Source organism: Peromyscus maniculatus, chromosome 7 (assembly GCF_049852395.1).
Source record: "Peromyscus maniculatus bairdii isolate BWxNUB_F1_BW_parent chromosome 7, HU_Pman_BW_mat_3.1, whole genome shotgun sequence".
NCBI classification, from domain to species: Eukaryota; Metazoa; Chordata; class Mammalia; order Rodentia; family Cricetidae; genus Peromyscus; species Peromyscus maniculatus.
The window spans coordinates 69,508,480-69,526,468 of record NC_134858.1 but is presented as its reverse complement, the minus strand read 5'-3'; the positions used below and the strand labels follow the sequence as shown (position 1 = coordinate 69,526,468).

At 38.2% G+C, this 17,989-nt stretch overlaps 1 protein-coding gene across 7 annotated transcripts in view; it reads left to right on the top strand.

Annotated features, from left to right (window-relative positions):
• Positions 1-17,989, top strand: part of Tcf12 (transcription factor 12) — a 289,912-nt gene that overhangs the window by 178,497 nt on the left and 93,426 nt on the right. For all 7 annotated transcript variants that reach the window (XM_076576641.1, XM_076576640.1, XM_076576639.1 and 4 more), the window contains one exon: positions 5,015-5,079. In XM_076576641.1, the coding sequence (XP_076432756.1) occupies positions 5,015-5,079 (65 nt within the window). The remainder of the gene's footprint in view (positions 1-5,014; positions 5,080-17,989) is intronic.

The following is a 17,989-nucleotide window of genomic DNA, read 5'->3' as shown; positions in this document are numbered from 1 at the left end:
GTGCTCAGATAGTGGCATTGTTTGGGAGGCTATGGAGTCTTTGGGAAATAGAGCTAGCCTGGTGGATAGAAGCTGCCAATGGCAAAACCTTGAAGGATAAACCACCTAGGTTCCGGTTTGGCTTCTGCTTCTGCAACTAAGGCACTGATTGATGTCTTACACTTCAGTCACGACTGACAGAGCAGCCCCAGCTCCCTTGCCTGTCCCGCCATAATGCAGTGCAGCCTCAGAAACCGGAGGCCAGGAGGATCCTTTCTCCCTGAAATTACTTGAGCCAGGAATTTGTCACAGCAACAAGAACAGGAACTACAGTACAAACTGAGGCTCCTCTGTCCAGAGTATTTCCAGTGTAGAGAGAGCTGTACTACTTTACTACTAGAGATCCACCTTCCTGTACCTTCTGAGGGCTGGGGTTAGAGTGTGCACCACCACAGCCAGCTCCAAACCTTTTTTTTTTTTTTTTTGAGGAAAGACAAATTTATTAAGCTTTTAATGTAAATAGATGTTCTGCCTGCATGTGTATCTGTCTGTATGCCATGTGTGTGTTGGATCCCCTGGGACTGGAGTTACAGACAGTTGTGAGCTGCACTGTGGGTGCTAGGAATTGAACCCAGGTCCTCTGGAAGAGCAAACAGTGCTTTTAACCCCTAAGCCATCTCTCCAGCCCCCAGCTCCAGACTTTTAAGTCCTTGGAAAAATAACTAGTTCCACGTGGTGAAAGATGAAATGAAAGCATACATATATTTCACAATCTTATTTGAATAAATATTATTTTTATAACAAGCTATTTACTGTATTGGAAGAGATTTGTGATATGTAATATTTTCATCCCCTCTGACTTGAATATATCTGTGAAAGGAAGGTAGTTTAGGAATATTTATAGGCAAAGATTTAAAAATTAAATATTTGAACTTGTATTTATTATTATTATTATGGGGATGGATGCACCCATGCCACCATTACACATGTGGAGGTCAGAGGACACCTCGGTGGACTTGGTTGTCTCCATCCTTCTTATGATGGGTTCTGGGCTTTAAACTCAGGTCTTTAGGCTTGCGTGGCAAATACCCTTACCTCTTAGCCATCCTGCCAGACCAATTTTACGTTTTTCTGAATTAGCTCAAAGTCAGCCTCCCTACAAATCACTAAGATTCTAAAGGGCTTTGTTGACGATGCTCAAGCTAATATTTACATGTTCTATTGTTTCCTTTTCTACCTTGACTTTGTTATTTCTTACTAGTACATTTGAATCTGAGTATAGTACAGTTTAGGTTGTTGGTTTGGTTTGAAGTCTTTCAAAACATGTTTTTAATTGACAATTGTATTTATGGTTTGTAATGTAACATGTGTTGTAAATAATTGTATCAACTTTGTCTACTGATTACTAATGTTTGAGGATGAGGAATTTCTTGGATAGAAAGGACTTGGTGAGTATTTCAGCAGTGAAATTGATATACTGTGTTAAGTGTCTATCTGTATAGGTGTAGTGTCTGTTTACAGTGCTAACATAGTTTCCCAATTCTTTCTTGCCAAGTATATGAGGTCCAAGCTTGTTTACAGTGACAACCATTTCTTAGAAGAACTATGAAAGTTTTTTAATATCTCACAAACTATTTTATCCTGTTCATTAAAAAAAAAAAAAAAGAAAAGAAAGAAACAGCCTTTAAATGTAGGTGTGAAGTACCTTTTATTTTTTTCCCACTGAACTCTACAGGTCATTCTGAGTTAGTATTTCCTTTCTATGTCTACCATCCTGTTGCTTCAGGAAGGGTTTCTAGTCCATTAACTTTATATGCGTATTTTTCAAATTAAAATTCTTTATGTGAAAAGAATATGGTAATAATGGAGCTGTAGCTGGGTGTGGTGGTGGCATGCCTTTAATCCCAGCACTCAAGAAGCAGAGGCAGAAGGATCTCTGAGTTTGGGGCTAGCCTAGCTCCATGAGAGCCAGGACTACACAGAGAGGAACCCCCCGACTCCTCCCCAGAGAATGGAACTGTAAGTCATGGTGCATGCATGTAGTCAAGGCATGATTGGGAGACTGAGCCAGAAGGATTGCCATGATCTGGAGGCCAGCCTGGGCTCTGCAGCAAAACTCCATCTCAAAAAAGAAAAGGAAAAAAAAGAAGACAAAGGATGAGAATGTGAAGTATATAGACATCATTTATTATCAGACTTTTTTCCATTCTAAATTTATGTTTTTGTGTGTTGCCTCTACTTCATCAGAAATATGTACTGTATCCCAGTAGCCAAAAGGCTCAGAGATACTATCCTTGGCACTTAGGAAATATCTAGACTTAGATTCCTGTGTATCTATAGTGTTAGTAGATGGTAGGTTTAGAGTTGGACAACTTGGACATATGATCTCTGTGTAAACTTTTAAAATTAAAAGATGTCCATTTTATTCAGCCACAAGCTAATAACTCAATGTATAGCATGTCCTTATAGTAAAGTTCACATAATCACTAAATCATTTAGGGTAAATTCTCATCATATTTGATTACATGGTGACTTTTTACCTTGAAATGGAGGAAAACATCTTGGCATTGTTTTTCGTCCACTTTTCATATCATCATCAAGTTGTGTTATCTTTACTGAAGTCTTGAGCAGTATGACGTGATGAACTATATTGTATTTGCAAGTTGGTTTTACTGAATATACTTAAACTATTAAAAACAAATGAGTAGGTACTAGAGAGATGAGCCAGAGCTTAAGTGCATGGCTGCCCTTCAAGAGGACCAGGGTTTGATTCGAAGTGACCATGTGGAGTCTCACAATTATCAATTAGCTCCAGTTCCTGGGAATGCAGTGCCCTCTTCTGTGGTCACCAGATACTCATGTGGTGCACAGACATACATTTAGGCAAAATATTCATAAAATACATAAAATAAAACGAAATAGAAGATGTTTTAAAGAAAATAAACGTCTAAATGCTCTATTTACAAATTAGTACAATGGCTGAAGATGGTCAGTGGGTAAGATGTCTGTGCATTCTATCCCCAGCACCCACATAAAAGCTAGGCATGCCTGTAATGCAGCAGATGTGGAGTAGGATACAGGAGCATCTTGGATCATTGGACAGCCAACTTATACAAAACACAAAGGGCCATGTTCATTGAGAGACTTTCAGAAAGTAAGCTGGAGAACAAATGATATCTGACATTGACCTATGGTGATATTTTATTTGTACTGAAATGTGATTTTATTAATGTATGTTAATAAATAAAGTTGTCTGGGGGTCAGAGCTAGTAGCAATCCATAGCAGAAGCTGGGCGGTGGTGGCTCACGCCTTCAATCCCAGCACTTGGGAGGCAGAGCTAGGCGGATGTCTGTGTGTTCAAGGATACGGCCAGCATGGAGAAACTCGCTTTTAATCTCAATACCAACCATAGAAGACCTGGAGGTCTGTACAGCAGGCAGTGACGAGGAGGTCATGTGGTTGGGATTACAACCAATGAGAAGGCAGAAAAGAAAGTCAATAAAAAGGAAGTAGGTCTCTGGCTGAGGGAAGGACAGCAGTGGTAGGAAGGGTAAGGAGGTTTTTACTCTCAGCTCTTAGCTATTGCTCTGACCTCTTGGCTTTTAACTCTGAAAAAAAAAAAAAAAGAAAGAAAAAAAGAAAAGAAAATAGGCTGAAGATGATGCCCCAACACTGCTGAGAAACCTCAGGTGACTGTCCAGGCCAGCTGGCTGTTTCTGTCAACTCACATTTTTTTTTTTTTTTTTTTTGAAGCTGCTTGCATGTACTTCCTGTTTTTATTTTTGTTAGGTAATATTATTTCCTTCTTGGGTCTCTGAGGGAGTTGAAGATTAGTTAGTTATAGTTGAAGATTATTTAGGATAGAAAGTGAATCAGGTACATTTTGGACTTAGCAAAATAGGATAGATAATGGAATTATTTTCTCTGAATTTGTCAAATACAAATGGAGTAGACATTGTTTAGGTATTTATTGCCTGTATATATGGTATATAGTTATTGTACTTTTGTATATAGTTTTTCTTTATATTAGTTATAACTTTTTTTCCCTTTAGCTCTGTATTTGGCTTTGTGTTTCTTACTTAACAAGACAGTTACATCTACATTGACCTTTGGTCAACACACTTGTACTGACAGATGGGTTCACCCACACACACATAGGTGCACTCATGTATAAGCACAAGCACACAAATGCACTCAAGCGATTTGCACACATAGACATAAAAATTGCTGCTGTCAGTTGTTGGTGCTGTGAGGTATCCACTGTCTGTTCCCTCGAGAACTGCCAGAACTGCTCCTATGCTTGGCTGGCTAACTTCTGAATTGTGACTGTGTCCCAAAAGGAATTCTGAAGGAGAGTTTGTACTGCCAGAGAGGGCGTGGAGGAATAAGCCAGTGCCTTATTGTGTGACCTGTAACTGACACTTCTGCCATGTGTACACACCCTGGAAAAAGCTTCATAGTAAGACATGCGAAGAGTATTTGTTCATGGCTCTCTACCCACAAAATTGGAAACTTTTTCAGCAGGGAAGTAGATAAGCTGTACTTTTATGTACATAAGGAGACACCAATAGAAAACTGAACTGGTATCTATATCGGTTTATCTCAAAAATAGAATATAATATGAAAATGCAAATTTCAAAAGGGTATGCACTACATAATTCTATCTTCAGTGTTTTCAAATCGTTATGTATATTGTTTGAGTGCATGAGTGTACAAACATTGACAAACTATACATGAGACTTACAACAGCTTTATAGTAAAACTGCATGCATGGATGTTCATTCAGCTTTATCTGTACTGTTTTCATTTTTGAGAGAAAGAAAAATGTCCAGTTTGAAGCAAATATATGTGAATATCCTCTGTGAGTCATGTTGTTTACTATTTAGATGTCAGTTCTTTATTCTTTGGACAGTATTTTCAGTGATTTCACATTGATGGTCAAGTATTTACTGAGACTAGGATGAAGAGTTTTGCAGCTGAGCTTATTGTCCACCAATGAAGTTTTTAATATAAAGTTGTTTTTTGGTTTTATAGGAAAAACATCAGATAGAGGCTCATTTTCCCTATACAGCAGAGACTCCGGATTATCAGGCTGTCAGGTAAGTTTAGTAAGACTTATACTTGTGTAATGATAGAGAAGATAGAAATTTATCCACATAATTTCACCATTGTGTATTCATATAATTTTGTGACTTCATGTGATAAGGTTGTTTTGTTTTTAGCAGCTTAACATATCTTCTTTTTCCATTGCCCCCCTTTTGAAATGGTTCCCCTTCCTCAATTCATATTTTCTTCTTTTTAATTGGAGACAAAGTAGACAAAGTTTGTACTGCTTTCTAAAATGCATCTCACTTCTGGAAATGATTTTTTCCCCAGAATTCCTCATAGGAAAAGCCAATTATTGGTGCATGCATTGAAGAGCATGTGATTAACATGTGCAGTTTGCGTGTGCTGCACTGGAGGCTGTGCTGTCATTGCTGTCCTACCGCTCACCAAGTGTTTCAGGCCTCAGCTGGCTTTGACCTGGGACCTTGCTCTAGCTTTTCGGGTTCTTCACATACTGTATTTTTGCTGGTGGCTATCTTTCCCATTGTTTTCTCATAGGATTCCGAAAACTTCTTTTACCTTCAGATTCCTCTCAGAATCTGCAACAGCAACAAAAATAGAAAGGCAATCTTCATGGGTTTTGATCTAATCTAAGACATGAGTATCTAGTCATCTTAACTGTCATACTAATAATATCACTCTAATTAATATGTACATACTCATTATTACTGGCAAATACAACAAACAGTGATGGTCACAGTAAGTGATTTGTTACATGCAACAGATGCCTCATGAGTCAGACATGGTAGTCCCACACCTGTAGTCCCAGAATTTGAGAGACTAAGGAATGAGGATTGCTGAGTTTGCAGCCAGCATAGGCTAAAAAGAAAGGCCCTATCTTTGAAATAAGTAAAATTCCCCTTTATCTCTGGGTTTTATTTATGCAGCCACCTTTTTTTTTCAAACTATGAAATGGAAATTTTCAGAATCAAACCATTTGTCAATTTTAGATCACATGATGTTCTGAGTCATGTGATGTCCCATCTGGAATGTGAGTCACTCCTTTGTCTAAGGTATACATTGCTGACCCCGCCCCCCTCGCCCCGTTAGTCATTTAGTTTTGGTTCTCAAATTGACTATTGTAGTATCATAATGCTTCTTTCAAGAAACCCTTACTTTAGCAATAATCCCCAACGTGCAAGAATATTGGCTGCCACTTTTGATACACCAAAAGAAACTCTGAAATTCTTTATTTAAGAGAAAATGTTGAAGTTCCCAACTTGATAAAGAGAGAAACTTGTATTCTGACATTGCTAAGATTTGCAGTGCTTTAAAATGCTCACATTAGCCGGGCGGTGGTGGCGCACGCCTTTAATCCCAGCACTCGGGAGGCAGAGCCAGGCGGATCTCTGTGAGTTCGAGGCCAGCCTGGGCTACCAAGTGAGCTTCAGGAAAGGCGCAAAGCTACGCAGAGAAACCCTGTCTCGAAAAACAAAAAAAAAAAAAAAACAAAACAAAAAAAAAAACAAACAAAAAAAAAATGCTCACATTGAATCCTTTCAGCAGCCCATCATGCAGACCTGAAAGAACACATCCTCCAGGGGTAGTTTGTGTGGCTTTATACACAGCAAGTAGTAAACCTATACTGATACTTGAAGTGTTTCTTTGTTTTGCGGCTTTTAAAAAATTTTTTGAGACAGGGTTTCTCAGAAGTGTAACTCAGGCTATCTTGCAACTGGCCTCAAACTCATAGAGATCCACCTGCCTCTGCCTCCTAAGTGCTGGGATTAAAGGTATGCTGCACCATGACCATCACCGCCGCCGCCGCCGCCGCCGCCGCCGCCGCCACCACCACCACCATTGCCGCCTCCAGGTTTTTAACTGTTAAGTGACTCCACTGCAATAAGAGCCTCTCACATTTTTAGTTTATGCTCCAGTGTCCTTCACTTTTAATGTTTTTGTTTGCCAAGGGGACTAAGCTTACCTATTTATCATGAATCCTTGGAGGCTGGAATTCATATGAGTATTAAAAGCTGTTGGACAGCTGTTCATAAACATTGTAGAGATCAAGAAGTCCCATGGCAAAGAAAGCAACAAACTTATAGAAGGTACAGTAACAAAACACAAAACTTAAAGATATACATATGAGGGGCTGGAGAGATGGCTCATCAGTTAGAGCACCGGCTGCTCTTCCAGAGGACCCAGGTTGTGTTCCCAGTACCCACATGGCAGCTCACAATTGTCTGTAGCTCCAGTTCCAGATCTGACACCTTCACACAGACATACAAGCAAGTAAAACCATCAATGCACACAAAAATAAATAAATTGAATAAATAAATAAATGAAAAAAAACAATCTGGTTTCTTTTATAAACAAATGCACATATGAGAAAAATAAATTTTAAAAAAACTCACAGCCCAAGCGATCAACAGCCCTGGAGAGGAACTCCATAGTTTAGCAAAGCAATGAAAAGTTTTACTACAGCCAGAACAGGCAGCATCAGTGAAGACAAAGGGGTTCTTGAAACCAGTAAAAAGGGATTCATTGCTGTGAAAAGAACAGTGGTTCTGCTATTGATTACTACTCCTTAGCTCTTACTACGCTGCAACTATTTGGAGAAATTATGGTGCATAACACCAACTGTTTGGGTACTGAGCATAAGCTTGGGAAATTCAAGAGTTGGAAAAATTAAAGGTGTTGTGGGCATGGTGCTGCACCTGTAGTTCTAGCACTCCGGGGGGCTGAAGCAGGAAGGGCCTCAAGTTCTAAGACTACCTGGGCTACAGAGCAAGACCCTATCTTATAATAGTGATGATGAACAAGAAGAAAAGCATATTAACTCTTGTTCAAAGAAAAACCTGTATTCCAGATAATGTGTGTTTTATTGGATAAGCAAAACTATGCTTAACTGATTGAAACTTTGTCATATATATTCACAGATGACAAAAATAAAAGAGAATATAATATAAATGGTGACTACAAAATTATATCCAAATGCTACCTTTACTTTTTTTCTTCAGTAGCATCCCCCAAGGAACATTAACTCTGCTGTTAATGTATATATAATGTTGCTGACATTCTGCAAGATTCAGGCTAATTTAATAGTGCTTGATGGGCCTTGCTTCAGGTTAAGGCGATATAATAATACATTGCTAATTGAGTCCTCTCATATTACCTTCTACCTCAGAACTGATAGGCCATTAAATGGAAGGGGTACAATAGTTTTACTGGAAGCACTGATAGATCATTGCACAATTGAGTTTTTAATTGATGCAGCACAAAGGATAATTATGCCATTTTTAATTAATTACAGACACAGTACCTTTTAAACTACCTAGTGACGTGAACATTCTTTCATCATTATGATAGTTTTTCTTATGATATTTATACAAATATTTGTTTACACAGCTTAAATAAATTTTTTCAGAACCTTAAAAGATAGCAGTGTTAGTTTTCCCCCCAGAAGTTTAAGGATTTATCTAAGTTCATTATTAAGCTCCTAAGAATAAGAACTTTAAAAACTCATTTAACTCTTTACTGCTTATATAGGCATTTGTATTGAAACATGATGAGAGTAAGAATATTAAGAAAATGTAAGTGACAAATGTGTGTACACCTATTGAGAATTTAAAAATAAATGAAGCAAAGAAAGTTGTATAGAATTAGAAATAAATTTACATAAATGAAGATTTGAAGATACTAGGTGCTGGAGAGATGGGTCAGCCATTAAGAGCACTGTCTGCTCTCCCAAAGATAACTGGTTTGGTTCCCACAACCTACACAGCTCATCTCCAACTCTCTCTTCTGGCTTCTGTGGGCACCAAGCACTCAAATATTGCACAGACATATGTGCAGACGAATGCCCAATGCATATTTTAAAAAACAAACAAACAGATTTTAAGAACTTTTTCTCAGTAATTGACACAATAACAATACAAAATCTTAATAATAGAGCTAAATTAACTCTCAACATCTTGGTCTTATTGGTACTTATAGACCTCTACATCCAACAATTGAAGAATGTTTCTTTCAAGGGCACATGTTAATTTCAGTCAAAAGGTATGAATCATATACCATCTCATAAAATCAGTGTCAACAAAGTATAAAGGTTTGAAAATGTAGAGACTGTGAACATAGACACCATCGAGAAATCATTTAAGCATACCTGTTAAATAGCCATACTGAATCTCACAAGGTGGAATATAGAAAGCCAACTCTGTAAGGTTGTTCTCTGACCTCCATTTACTCACATGCCCACTACATATAGGCACAAACACAAATAATACTAGTGTGTTAGGGTTTCTATTGCTGTGAAGAGATACCATAACCAAGAAAACTCTTATAAAGGAAAACATTTAATGGGGGATTTCTTGCAGTTTCAGAGGTTTAGTGGTGGGAAGCATGACAGCATGCAGACAGATCTGATGCTGGAGAAGGAGCTAAGAGTTCTACATCTTGATCCACAGGCAGCAGAAGGGGACTGTGTACTACAGTGAGGATGGCATGAGCAGATGAGATCTCAAGACCTGCCCCCCCCCTACTTCCTCCACCAAGGCCACACCTCAAAATAGTTCCACTCCCTATGGGCCAAACATTCATATCCATGAGTGAGTCTGTCGGGGCCTTCCCATTCAAACCACTACAAATAGTAATTTTAAAACTCATGAAACATCAAGGTGTAAGTTTAACAGCATGTAAGACTTTAACAATGAAAATACACAACACAACTCGCTCAATCAAAGATCTGAACAGAGATACCAGGCTTGCGAATTTGAAGACTATTATTTAGAGTTTATTTCTTCCTAAATTGGGCTATAGATTTAATGTGGTTCCACTCAGAGTTTTAAAGACAGAAGACTTCAGTGATAAGGCTCAGCAGGTAAGCATATTAGCTCCTCAGCCTGACAACCTGAGTTTGGGGCCCTCAGTCACAGAGAAGACAGAAAGAACCGACTCCCATAAGTTGTTTTTTACTTTTGTGTGTGGTCATATGTTCATATGTGCACACACACACACACACACACACACACACACACACACACACAATCAATCAATAAGTAAATAAATAAATAAATAAATAAAACTAATTTTTTTAATTAAAAGCAAAAGATTAAGAAGCCAAAACTATTTTAGAAAAAGGAGGATGTATTTACCATGATATCACTATTTATTTCAAAGTAATACTAATCAACAGGACAGTTTTATAATTGTATGTAAGTAGAAACAGCTCAAGGAACAGAACAGAGAGCTGAGAAAGATATGTGAAGTTGATACAAGCAATTCAATAAGAGACGATCTCTTCAGTATAAGGTACTGGAGTTACTATATCAGTGTGGGAAAGAGGAACTTTATCCTTTATACTGTGTAAAACTTAAGTTTAAAACGGAACTTGAATTTGAAAGCTAAAGTAATGATACATTTGAAGAGAAAACATACATGAATGTTACCACCTCAGAACAAACAAAAATTACTTCACAGAAACTTTTTTTTTTATTTGTGTGTGCTTTTCTGAATGTGTACCATATACATTCAGTGCCCTTGGAGGGCAGAAGAGGATATGAGACCCTCTTGGAGCTGGAGTTCCAGGTGGTTGTAAGCTACCTGATGTGGATGCTGGGATCAACCTGGGAACTATAGAAGAACATTAAGCACTCTGAGCCACTGAACTCTCTCCAACCCCATACAAAAATTCTTATGAAAGAAGTAGAAAGCATGAGGCATAAAAGAAATACTGATGAGTTGAAATTAGCCAAAATTTAAAGTGTATTCAACTCGCATTCACCTAAAAAAGAGCACCCCCAAGAAAAAGTGAAGAGAGCAGTGTGACTGGCAAGGCCTGTGGTCCCGGTCCTGGGGCCTGACGCAGGACTACCTTTTGAACCACATGAGTCCAGGAGATGGAGGCCAGCCCTGGACAGCAGAGCAGATCCCGTCTCCAGCCATCCTTCCTCACTCACCGAATTTACTCTTTCAGGGAGGGGGTGCGCATACATGTATAGTGTATTTTACTCTTTCGGGGGGGGGGTGCGCATACATGTATAGTGTATTTTACTCTTACTCGCACTCCATTACTTTTGTCTCTGCTGCAGAAACCCCCCCCCCTTTTTTTTTTTTTTAGCAAATTCCCTTGCTATATATAAACCTATTCCCCCACCAAAAAAGAAAAAGAAAGTTTAAGTCTAGAGCATGGACGACTTATAAGTAGGTAACCCAGTGAAGAAAGTTATTTGGGAGGAATGAGACCCCTGTGAGATTCTTTCCCATCCTTGATGAAATATTGACAGGCCTAATCTTATGTGAGTAACCACAGCTATTAGGAGCCTTCCTTTGAAAACTTCTTTCAGCGGTGGGTGTAGGTAATGCAGAAACTCTTTTAACTAGCCAAAGTTTGCAGACTAAGTGAGTGCTGAGTGTTCAGCCCTACGTGAGACATCTATATCACTTCTTCCAGGGAAAGGAAGAACCAAAGCATGGTAGAGGAATGTTTTGAAGCACTGTCTTGGATATGAGGTGCCCAGTACACTAATAAAATAGCTTTGGTTACCTGCATGAGGTTTTTGCTTTTGTTTTTTGTTTTTCTCTAAACAAAGAGAAGCTGAAGATATCATACATATTTTCTAAAATTATAATTTATCTTCTAAATTGGAATTTTATAAATAAGATGTATAGCACATATATCTAACATAGATCTTGTATAAAAAGTATATGATAGTTCATGATAATGTAATAGGAAAAGTTAACCCAATTTTATAAATGGACTTGAGCACTTGAGCAAACATTTTATAAAAGAAAATATGCAGAAGACTGATTAGCTTGTGCACACCACATTATTAGCTATCTGGTGCATAGGAATTAAAATCATCATGGCATACCACTACATACTCACCCAAATAACTGAATTTAAGATCATGAACAACATCAAATATGGGACTGTCATGTGGTACTGTGACTTTAGAGAACTATTACCAAGTGCTTTTCAAAGGTAAATATTCAACTATACCATAACTAGCAATATTATTTATGAATATTTTTCAAAGGAAGATGAGATTATATTGTTCATAAAAAGCTATGTCAAGAAAGTTTATAGCAGTTGTAGACATCTTAAAACTAGAAGCAACCCAGATGTTCAGTAACAGAATGGATAAACAACTTGTGCTGTGTTCATCCATTGAATGTTGCTCAATAAAATGGAATGTATTGATGATGTAGGTGGAAAGACAGGTGAATCTCAGTACAGCATGAAAGCATGACCAGATCTTGAAATATATAATGTATGGCTTTATGGTCAAACGTCTATAAAATGGCAAAAGTGTCTGTTGACAACCTAATTTCTGGTTACTTCTTGGAGTAAGATTTGGCTATGTGGGGAATGGGAATGCCTGATATCTTAATGTGTATTCATCAAAACTAATAAACTGAATGCCCAGACATTTTATTGCACATAAGAATATATTTATCGAAGCCAATGGTAGTGGTGGTGTACACCTTTAATCGTAGCACTCGGGAAGGCAGAGGCAGGCAGATTATCAGTGAGTTTGAGGCCAGCCTGGTCTACAGAGTAAGTTCCAGGGTCAGCCAAGGCTACACAGAGAAACTCTGTCTTGAAAACCAAAAGGAAACAAAAAAAGAATATATGCATTGAAAAACAAAAACAGCTGGGCAGTAGTGACACATACCTTAAATTTCAGCACTTGGGAGGCAGAGGCAGGCGGATCTCTGTGAGTTTGAGGCCAGCCTGGTTTACAGAGCAAGATCTAGGACAGCCTCCAACCCTGTCTCTAAAAAACAAAAAAGGAAAGAAAAGAACAAAGAAAAACAATAATCAGATGGAACTGAGGCTAATGGTGCATACGTGTTATCCCCAAACTGGGGAGGTGGAGTCAGAAAAGACCTGAATGAGACACTGTCAAAATGTGTATGGGCAGGGGATATTTATAGTAGCCCCTAAAGTTAAAGTGATAAGGAATAATTTTTTTTTTTTTTTTTTTTGGTTTTTCGAGACAGGGTTTCTCTGTGTAGCTTTGCGCCTTTTCCTGGAACTCACTTGGTAGCCCAGGCTGGCCTTGAACTCACAGAGATCCGCCTGGCTCTGCCTCCCGAGTGCTGGGATTAAAGGCGTGTGCCACCACCGCCCGGCTAGGAATAATTATTTTAATAATTAATTTATTTGTATTTTATGTGCATTGGTGTTTTGCCTGCATGTATGTCTACATAAGGGTGTCAGATCCCCTGGAACAGAAGTTACAGACAGTTGTGAGCTGCCATGTGGCTCCTGAGAATCTGGGAATTGAACCCTGGTCCTCTGGAAGAGCAGTCAGCGCTCTTAACCACTGCGACATCTCTCCAGCCCCATAAGTAAGGAATAAATTTTAACAACAACCAAAAAAATCTGTAAAACCTCAACACTGAAAACTAGCCAGTTCTTCAAACTGTTTAAGATCTCAACAAGTGGATAGCTGCACTGCTATCCATCTTTATAAACTGGAAGATGATGTTCTAATATTTTAAGTTCTTTTCAAATGGGTCTAAAAGTTTTAATGCTGCCCCAGTTATAATTCTGTCAGGGATTACTTTGTGTGAGAATTAATAAGCTCACTATAAAAACTTTGGAAATACAAATGGCCTGGAATATCAAAAGCACTGTTTCTTCAGATGAACAAAGTTGAGGAATTTACGGCCGGGCTTTGGTGGCGCACGCCTTTAATCCCAGCACTCAGGAGGCAGAGGCAGGCGGATCTCTGTGAGTTCGAGGCCAGCCTGGGCTACCAAGTGAGCTCCAGGAAAGGCGCAAAGCTACACAGAGAAACCCTGTCTCGAAAAACAAAAACAAAAACAAAAACAACAACAACAAAAAAAAAAGTTGAGGAATTTATCTCCTTAACTACATGGCTTAGTAAAAGCTACAATAACTAAGCAGTATGACACTAGCATGATTGGAAACCATTACCCCGGCCAAGATGCCCCGCAAAATAGAGCCCAGAATTTACAAACACTTGCCTGATTCATTTTATTTTCAGTTGTATTTTGCCCAAGAAAATGTGTCCATATCTATATGAGCAAATGTGAGCATCATTCTTTCTTTACACTAAACACGAAGAGTATTCAAGATGAATCCTGGACTTGAATGTAGAAGCTAAAACTATAAGATTTTAAGAAGGAAATATGCAAGAATGTTCTCACCAATGTCATGGTAAGCAAAGGATTCCTATACAAAACCAAGAGAAATAAACTCAGACTTAATCAAAACTAAAGGATTTGCTGATCAGAAGATAATACTGTGATACAAAAGAACTCCTATGAAACTTCTCTGGTTTTAGTTGTTTTTGTTTGTTTTCTATTCGTTTGGTTTGTTGTTGTTTTGAGACAGGGTTTCTCTGTGTTACAGTCCCAGCTGTCCTAGATCTCACTCTGTAGACCAGGCTGGCCTTGAACTCACAGAGGTCCACTTGCCTCTGCATCCTGAGTGGTGGGATTAAAGGTGTGTGCCACCATTGCCCGGGCAGCTAATTGGAGTTTTAAATGCAGTGTATTAAGGAGTTTGCAGCGCCATTCTAGGCTTGTATCTGTGATAATTTCAAAAACATGATCATTTTTACTTGAAAACAGATTCATATCTGTAAATTAATTTAGTAACCTAAGTAATTGTTTTGATTTTTAGGTAGACTTTTATTTGAGGTCATTCTCTTATAAATTTCTACACATTTTAATTCTTATGTTCTCCTTTTATTGAATGGAAAATGTCGAGGAAACAAGTCCATGTATAAGATTGTTTAGAACATAAGGAAATGAATTAAGTATTTTTTTGTTTTACTTTATAAATAAAGAATTGATCCAAGCAACAGACTAGAAGATCTGCCCTCCACAGGCTGGGGGATATCAAGCTATGTATATGTAGAAGGTAATTAAAATTATTGAATAATTTTTAATACTCAAATTGTGCAAGTATAATTTGACACTCAAAAATTAACATGATTTTTATATAAGGACTAGTTTTTAATAATGTATAAAATTCTAAGGCTATAGAAGATGGATTAAATTTGACATAGTAAAGGGGGAGGCCTACTGGGGAAAGACAAGCAGGACCCAGTGCATCCTGAGTTTTTAACAACAAATTATTGTGAGGGTGGTTGCTTATTTGTCTTCCTGCTACTTTATTTAGATCATACCAAACAGAAGTTATCAGTAATCTGTTATGCATAAAAAATTACCTTAATGTGTATTTTAACAATAACAACATTTTTGTTTGGCTTGAATGGAATGTTTACTTAATAGTGTAAGATAGTTGGATGATACGGAAAGAGCTAGCATACCTAACCAGAGTTTATCTTTTATCCTGCAAGAATTTTACCATAAGTGGAAGCCTGATAAAAAGAAATTGTTCTTAACAGAGTGAGATATGGATATGTGGGAGATTGGCCAGAGACGTGGAAACTGTATTGGAAATAGCTTTGCTCCAGACCACATGAAAAACACAGTGACATGGAAGATAATGTTAACCTTGTGTTATAAATAATTTAAAATTTTCTAGCAAATAATCTTTTAAAAGAAAAGGTTAAATTTCACACAATGTAATTCCAACACCTAATAGTTAGAGGCAAAAGGATCAGTATTTGAAGCCAGCACTGATGACTTAGGGATTCTTGCAAGTTAGAGTTCCATCAAAAGACTATGTCTTTTAAAAACAAAACAAAACCCAAGATCCTGGAGAGATCACTTAGTAGCTAAGAGTGCATAGGAGGACCAAGGTTTAGTTCTCAGCACTGACACTGGATAGCTTACAGTCATAAGTAATTTCCCCTTATCCGTAAATAAATGTGTTAAGATGATGTTACAGAACTAATTTAAAGGAGATTCCAAACCGTGATTTTCATAGAGCAAAATACAGAACTATTCGAATGCAAAGGCTCATTTTACCTGGGAGTGTGTGGGAAGTGGGATGTGTTGAAGATGGTGTAGGTTGTTCATACCTCTGCTAGACAGCATTGTTTATCAAGTCTATGACGGTTATTTTGCAATATTACTAGTAATTTATAACTTGGGGAATTAAAATTGCTACTAGAGTAGAAACAGCTTACAGGAAGCAGGCTATCAGCCAACCCCACCTACTTTCTAATTGGAAAGTGGCCATTTCCATTCCTTACAGATTAGTAAAATGTTTCTTCTTCTTTCTGCTTTGATGTCAGAATTGTGTAGTAGTAATAGAGATGGTCCGGCCTGCTAGGTGTGTACGTTTTCTGTCTGGTTCTTTACAGAACCCGTTCTGATCTTGATAATAGTTTTCCAACAAAGTATTAATTTTTTTTCCCAAGCATGTATGTTTCTGATAATTCTTACAATCAGAGCCTGTCATCTGTGGCCAGTGGTTACTAGCCTGTTCCTTTCCTAAGAGGATGGAAGACGAAGGTTTTAAAGGGCACTCCAGTCTTTCCTTAAAGAACAGCAAACCTACAGTGGTTTGATTGGAATGTCTCCATATTCTCAGGCATTTGAAACTCGGTCCCCAGTTGGCAGTACTGCTTGGAAGGTTTATGAGGTGTGACCTTTCTGGAAGAAGAGTGTACTGGGGTCAGTCTAAGAAGCAGTAAGAAGGGGTTCGGAAAATGGCTCCATCAATAAAGTGCCTGCCACACAAGCATAAAGACCTGAGTTTGGATCCCCAGGAACCACATAAATAATGGGGTATGGCACCATGTATCTATAACCACGTTATGGAGAGGGAGATCAGCAACAGGTGCCTGGAGTTCATTTGCCAGGTACTCTATCCAGTTGGTACCTAGCCAGTAAGTAAGCTCCACGGTTCATGAAAAGTCCTTGTCTCAAAAAGTAAAGTTGAGAGCCGTAGAAGACAACTGGCATCTGAATTAGACACATAACATATATGTATACACCTGCATGCACACTTGCATATCTCTGTACCCCCATACAAATATGTACATATACCTCATTACACACAAAAATCAAAAGATATCAACTCCTTGGTTCTGATCCCTACCCTGTCTGAGGACCTTGTTGCCATTGAGGAAATCAAGGATTTTTCTGCTCACAGACAGGAAAAGGGATGCCAGATCTGATAAGAGCAAAAACAAGTTCAGACATAACAATTCACATGGTAGAGTAAGAAAACTGACTCAGGCAAGTTTTACACACACACACACACACACACACACCAAATAATTAAATAAAAATGTAAGTAAGATTTTAAGATTAAAAAAAATGCAGTTTTTAAAAAATCAATTCTGTGATCCCTATAGTGACAAAGGAAAGGCTTTCTAATTGGTATTGGTGATCCATCTAAGGCAGGACCCTAGAAATTATTATTGACACTAAATTATGCATGGAATTAATTCTTACTGTATTTGTAACCAGCAGACTAAATGCCCAACTTGCAAAAACTCCTTCCTAGAGAGAGATGCAAGCAATGTCTATTTTTTTTTCTCCAAAAATCAAGGCATCATTTCACCAAAGTTCACCCTGGAAAACCAATGAGTTTATTGGGCTTCCTTGCAGAGCATAGGCAAGGGTTTTCTTCAGAGAATGTGAGTGGTGTTTCTCTCCTCAGCAGGTCACAGCTGGAAAACCTTTACCCAGCAGGGATGAGAGCTTCCCCAAAGCCATATAGATGGAGCTTCTTGTCTCTCCATTCTATAGATTCCAGTGCCATCCCTGGGCCACGTGCAGTTAAGGGAGAATTGCATTCAGTATGTAGCATCTGCAGGATACTCAGATGAGGATCTTGTGACCCTTCCCATTCCTTCTTAAGAAGGTGTAAACTGTCACAAGCCCAATTGAACAATCTTTTTTTTTTTTTTTTTTGGCAAGGAAATGCAGCTGAACTCCCTAGATTGTGGTTGCTTGGCTTGAAAGTCAACCGCTTACATCACAAAACAGCACGTGATTAAATTTGATACAGTGATCAGATTTGCAGGTCTGTTAGGTTGATGTGGGTGATACATAGTGGCCTTT